The following is a 6,801-nucleotide window of genomic DNA, read 5'->3' on the forward strand; positions in this document are numbered from 1 at the left end:
CTCCCGCCCCCTCCCACCGCCCACGGCCCCGCAGCCCCGCAGCAGCCACAGGGGGAACCAAAGAGACAGAAGCCTTCCCAGCTGCCCGGACCACAGACGCCAACACCCCCTGCCCCCCACCACACGCCGCCCGCGCCCCGCACGCTAGCCCGCGACTGAGCGGCGGCGGCGGCGGCGGCGGCGGCGGCGGGCTGCGGCGACTCGCACAGGCGCGCTCCTGGCCTCGCTCGTCATCCCAGGTGACTGGGACTCGCCAGATCGCCTGGCCCCGAGCCCCCCGCCCCAGCTCCCGCTCGCGCCCCCGGCCCAGGTTCCGGCGCCCACCCGGCCTGCTGCCGTCTCCCGCCTGTCGGCCCCTCAGCTTGCAGGAAGGGAGGTCGCGGCAGCGGCCCGGCGGCACCGGCGACCGTGGCGACAGCGGCGACAGCGGCGGCGGCGGCGGCGGCGGCGGCGGCGGCGGAGGCTGCGGCGGCGACCGTGGCCGAGGCGGTGGCGGAGGCCTCCGTGGCGGAGGCGGAAGCGGAGGTGGAGACTGAGGCGGAGGCCGAGGCCGCGGTAGACGACGCAGTGGCGGAGGCCACCCTGGCGGCAGCGGCAGCGGCCGTGGCGGGGGCAGAGGCCAGCGCGGCCCAGCCCGCCGCGGCCGCAGCGGCAGAGGCTGCGGCGCCCCCCTCGGAGGAGGACGACGGTGCGGACGCCGACGCGGAGGTGGCAGCGGCCGTGGCGGCGGCCACCGCGGATGCGGGTGCCGGTGCGGGTGCGGACGCGGACGCGGACGCGGACGCGGACGCGGACACGGGCGGCGGTTCCGACGGGAGCCCAGACTTTCCCATGGCCTCGCTGTACGTGGGGGACCTGCACCCGGAGGTGACAGAGGCGATGCTGTACGAGAAGTTTAGCCCGGCGGGGCCCATTCTGTCCATCCGCATCTGCAGGGACAAGATCACCCGCCGCTCCTTGGGCTACGCGTACGTCAACTACCAGCAGCCGCTGGACGCCAAACGGGCCCTGGAGACCCTGAACTTCGATGTCATCAAGGGCAGGCCGGTGCGCATCATGTGGTCCCAGCGGGACCCGTCGCTGCGCAAGAGCGGGGTGGGCAATGTCTTCATCAAGAACCTGGGCAAGACCATCGACAACAAGGCGCTGTACAACATCTTCTCGGCGTTCGGCAACATTCTCTCCTGCAAAGTGGCCTGCGACGAAAAGGGGCCCAAGGGCTACGGTTTCGTGCACTTCCAGAAACAGGAGTCCGCCGAGCGCGCCATCGATGCCATGAACGGCATGTTCCTGAACTACCGCAAAATTTTCGTCGGCAGGTTCAAGTCGCACAAAGAACGAGAGGCCGAAAGGGGGGCCTGGGCCAGGCAGTCCACCAGTGCTGACGTCAAGAATTTCCAGGAAGACACCGACGACGGGGCCACCTTGCGATGAACACGGCCCAGGAGCGAGCCAGCCAGCAGAGCCAAACCTTGGCTCCCACCCGGTTTACAAGCCCCTCTTTTTGCCCCCCTAACCCAACCAGCAGTGTATTGTATTGGGAGTGCAGGTCTCTCTCTCTCTCTCTCTGTCTCCGTCTCTCTCTTGCCCGCTGTTCCCCTACCCTCTCCTCTCTGTCTCCCCTCTCCCCCCTCCCCTGCCCCCTCCCCGCCCTCCCCCCTCGGTCTCCTCTCTCCCCCTCCCTCTCCCCTGCCCTTCTCCCCTCCCTCCCCCATCTCTCTCCCCTCGCCCCTTCCCTCTGCCCTGCCCCCTCTTCTCCCTCCTCCTCCCCTATCCTTCTGCCCTGACCCCCTCCCCCCTCCCCCCTCTCCTGCCCTGCCCCCGTCCCGTGTCCCTCTCCCCTCTGTTTCTCCTCTCCCCTGCCCTGTCCCCTGCCCTTCTCCCCTCCCCCCTTCCCCCCCCCACACCCACCAAGGGCGTTGTGAATAATCTTGCTCATCTGTACCACTTGATAAATTAGAGGCTGCCTCTTCTCCTTGCGGTTTGGTTTAAAAAAGCACTTTCTTTCTCTCTTTGTTTACTGCACAGGTGATACAATTTCATGGTAGACACATCAGAAAGGAGAAGGAAATCAGATGAGGGGAAACAACCAAGAGAGTAATTGCTCCCCATGATCCTGCTACCCAGAGAGAGAACCACTTTTACCTTTTGGTGTGCTGTTTTTCCAGGCTCTCTTCTCTCCCCCCCTCTCCCTCCCTTCCTCAGCCCCCACCCCGGCCCCAGCCCCACCTCCCCTTTTAACAGAATGGTTCATGTATGTGGGGTTTCTTAACCTGCTTTTTCAGAAACTAAAACCAAACAAAAACCAATCCACTGAACTTCTTTCCGTGTTATTCAACAGGCTCCCCAAACCTCATTTTCAGTGCCTGCAGAGTGTCTCCATGGACCTTAACATTTCTGTAACCATTCCCGCCTTGTGGGACATTCAGGTGGTGCCTAGCTCTTTCCCTATGTCTAAGCCCAACACCGCGTGCTCTGATGAGTGAATCCTTCCTTGTCCAGCCAAATCTTCGCTAGCATAGCTGATGGTCATCCAAACTGTGGACTTGCAGGGTCCACATATGGACACCTTAAAGACTTTCCCTGTGTGTTGCCGAATGGCCCCTTCATAACTATTGTACCATGCCAGCTATGCCAGCCAGCACAGCTACTAAAAGACAGTATGCCCATTCCCCCTGCATAGTCTCCTGGTCCCTGTAACTTGGTGTGCTGTGTGCTGTGTGCTGTGTATGTGTGTGTGTGTGTGTGTGTGTGTGTGTGTGTGTGTGTGTGTGTTGGCCAGCCTGATGGGCTGCAAAGGGCACTTTGCTGTCCTTGATTGTTTTGCTGGATTGAAATACTCTTTATCACCTCCCTCCCCTGTGCACACTTCCTGCCCTCTCCCCCCTCCCCACCCATCACCCCCCCCCCCCACCGCAGAAAAATAACAGCTTCGTTGCAGGAAAAAAATAAAAAATAAAATCACAAAGCAGACAAGTTAACAGAAGAAATTTAATGTCACCAGTCATCGATCCTAATGACCACTCATACCTTCGTGAAATCATTTCCGTCTGCACCTGCCCAGTGTTTTTCATGTGACATATATGTGAATTCTGATGTATATACTGTTTCAATATCTGCTTTTTCACACATAAATATATAACATAGATAGATACAGATGTATAGTTAGATATTCTTGAACTTCCTTTCATGTCATTAAATATTCTTCTAAAATAGTTTCCATGGCTCTTTAGTGTCCCAGTGGATGGCCTGACAGAGGAACAGATAGGTGTATGTCTGCATTTCTATGCGTATTCAGATGGGTAGCCCTACAGGGCTGTTTCTTTTCACTGCTTCCTCATGGTTGAACATCTGGGTGATTTCTGGTTTTTCTTTTTCTTTTTTTCTTTCTGTTCTTATCCAAACCCAAACTGCTAATAATATCATAGTGCACGAACCTTGCTTACATTCAGCATTCTTTCCTGAACAGACATTGCTAACAGAAGAATTGAGCGGTCCAAGGATATGGAAGGTTTAAAATTTTTTTTTTCAGGTGTTCCTTTTTAAAAGACTATTCAAAAGATCGTATCAACTTACCCTCATCAAGTACACAAATACTGGGAGAGAACCTCAGTAGTTGCAATGTTTTCTGTACTCCCCCAATATTTTATTAGAGAACTGTACCTTTTTTGCTTTTGTTTATTTTCAACATTTATTTCTATATGAATGATACATTATAACAGAAACTTTGTTAATTGATAAGAAAATAAAAATCGTTCCAAATTCTACCACTTGACAAAAAAGTTTAAAACACATAAAACTGAAATAAATAAATAATGCCTTCAAAATATAATATGTATTGTTTCAGTATGGGATAATTTCACTATAATTGGCCTTATCATTTTTCCAAATTATTAAATATTCTTATTTGTTTTTACTTCATATTCCATCTTATGGATGAGCTAGTTTCTAAAACTCAGCTCCTTGATGTATGTTTAAATTGTTCTATATTTTCCCCAGTAAGATTAACTCTGTGGTGACCACATTTGTAGGTGAATGTTTGCTGACATATAGAAATGTTTAATTGGCTAATATACCTTGCCAGTTTGTTATTGAATGCTTCCTCCATAATGTTACACCCCTCAACAGTGTAAGTGAATATATTTCCCTGCTTATCTTCTTATGTTAACGTTTTTTGTTATGAGGAATTGGTTAAACTTGTGGATTTTTCTTTATTACTTCATTTTACAAGTGCATTGCTTGAAAAAGAGAACATACATGTTGAATATACACAACAAGCACTTTAAAGAGATTAATTTTTGCCTCTACAGGCTTTGCCTATTTGTCCACCAAATTTAAAACAAATATAGGATCATAATGTATTCTGTCAAAATTTTGTTTGTAACGTATTATAAATACCTCTAAAAAACCTCTGGTTAATCAGTATTCTCCCACAAGTCACTATCATTGTATAGGTGTCTCAGAATTTGTTTAAATGTGTTTCCTTACTTAACACTTTAAAGTAGTTTCTAAATTTTCCCCATTAAACCCAATCTGTGGTGAATAATTTTGCCACAGAATTATGGAACTTACATAAATACATAGAAGTGGAATTGAAAAGTAGAAGTCTTTTAAAAATTTTTGACTGTACCATCAAGTGACCTGGATATACCAATTTACATTTCCACTGATAGTTTGGAAGAATGCCTATATGCCTGCACTACCGTGTTTCCCTGAAAATAACACCTAGCCGGACAATCAGCTCTAGTGCATCTTCTGGAGCAAAAATTAATATAAGACCCGGTATTATATTATATTTTTTATATTATATTAATTTTATTATACCCAGTATTATATTATATTACATTATACCTGGTATTATATAAGACCCGCTCTTATTTGTATGTCTTCTTTGGAAAAATGTCTATTCAGGTCCTCTGCCCATTTTTTAATTGGGTTGTTTGTTTTTTTGTTGTTGAGTTGCATGAGTTTCTTGTATATTTTGGATATTAGCCCCTTATCGGAGGCACTGTTTGCAAAAATCTTCTCCCATTCAGTTGGTTGCCTTTTTATTTTGTCAATGGTTTCTTTTGCTGTGCAGAAGCTTTTAAGTTTCATATAGTCCCATTTGTTTATTTTAGCTTTTACTTCCCTTGCCTTTGGAATCAAATTCATAAAATGCTCTTTGAACCCAAGGTCCATAAGTTTAGTACCTATGTTTTCTTCTATGCAGTTTATTGTTTCATGTCTTATGCTTAAGTCTTTGATCCATTTTGAGTTAATTTTGGTACATGGTAACAGATATCAGTCTAGTTTCATTCTTTTGCATGTGGCTTTCCAATTTTCCCAGCACCGTTTATTGAAGAGGCTGTCTTTTCTCCATTGTATGTTTTTGGCTTTTTTGTTGAAAATTGTCCATATTTATGTGGGTTTATTTCTGGGTTTTCAGTTCTATTCCATTCATCTGTGTGTCTTTTTTTCTGCCAGTACCACGCTGTTTTGATTATTGTTGCCCTGTAGTACAAGATGAAGTCAGGGAGTGTGATACCTCCAGCATTTCTGTAAACCATATGACTTAAGTAGTAGATTTTTGTTTCCAGTTTTTTCACATTAAAATTAAATGTGTGGGAAGACAATTCTTGAAGTTATATCTTCACACACATTCAGAAGTATTTGTCATATACTTATTAAAAGTCTGATTACAAAATAAATCACACTGTCACAAAAATTAAGATCATTTCCATATTAAACCCCCATAATCCACTCCCAGTTTACAATTGTGTCCATTGTTTTGCATTGTTGTCTTCACTTGTAATTCTTTTTAAACTATGGGGAAAAGATGCTTTAAAAGGAAAATCATTTTCTATTTCTTTAAAAAATGATTTGAAATTGTTTGAGTCAGAATATAATGATCTTATATAATGCTTAATTTGTGGCTGGCATTGTTATAAATGCTTCTCATGTAATAACTTATTTAATCCTCACAACAAATTCTGTGTGATATATTGTTTTCCCCATTTTACAGATGACATAACTGAGATATAGAGAGGTTAAGTAACAGTCCAAAGTCATACAGCTAGTAATAGACAAAGGTATGATTTAAAGCCATATATTCTGTGCTCTCAACTGCTTAACTAGAAAGAAAAAAAGGCATAATGACAGTCTATGTTTTTATGCCTCTACAGGCTTTGCCTTTTTCTTATTCATAGGTAAGCATATTTTAACAGAAATGATATTCAAATATATTTTCTTTAAAGGTTTTATTTAGTAAAACATGTCTTAAAAAATGAGGGGATGACATCAAGATGGTGACATAGGTTGTTCCCATCTTTAGTCCTACTCATAAGAAGACTAACAAGCAACTATCCATAGAGAAGACATCATTACCAAAACCCAAGGACCTGAGAGTGAGGCTGAAGCACCCCCCTGGACCACAGAGACCAAAAAGGACCACATTAGATGGGTAAATGGAAGGGCTACACTCTGACAGCATTGCCCCTCTCTCATGCTGACACAGAGCCACACTCAGAGGGTTCCCTAGGCCTGTGGTTTCTCTAGTGAGAAAAAGAAAACCCAAGGTGGACAATCAGCTTTCCCAGTATTGTGGGACGCTTCCTAGGAGACTCATTCAAGTCTCTTCTCACAGGGATCACTGGCAGAATCCCTGGGTCTCAACCACTGGGGATCAGACAGAAACAGAGAAGAAAAGTGGGGCTTATATCAACCAGAGCTCAGACCTTGGCAGACTGTATTCCTGCTCCCATTGGCACCAGAGCAGAGATTCTACCCAGTGATTCTTCCCTATCTGTAGACCTGAGGCAA

The 6,801-nt window shown here is 46.6% G+C and overlaps 1 protein-coding gene across 1 annotated transcript; it reads left to right on the top strand.

The window, feature by feature from the left end:
- The first annotated feature begins 249 nt into the window (after positions 1 to 249).
- Positions 250 to 5,046, top strand: PABPC1L2B (poly(A) binding protein cytoplasmic 1 like 2B). Its single transcript, XM_081042299.1, has one exon. The coding sequence runs from the start codon at positions 832 to 834 to the stop codon at positions 1,432 to 1,434; it is 603 nt and encodes a 200-aa protein (XP_080898425.1). The 5' UTR covers positions 250 to 831; the 3' UTR covers positions 1,435 to 5,046.
- The last annotated feature ends 1,755 nt before the right edge of the window (positions 5,047 to 6,801 follow it).

Source organism: Rhinolophus hipposideros (assembly GCF_964194185.1).
Source record: "Rhinolophus hipposideros genome assembly, chromosome: X".
NCBI lineage: Eukaryota > Metazoa > Chordata > Mammalia > Chiroptera > Rhinolophidae > Rhinolophus > Rhinolophus hipposideros.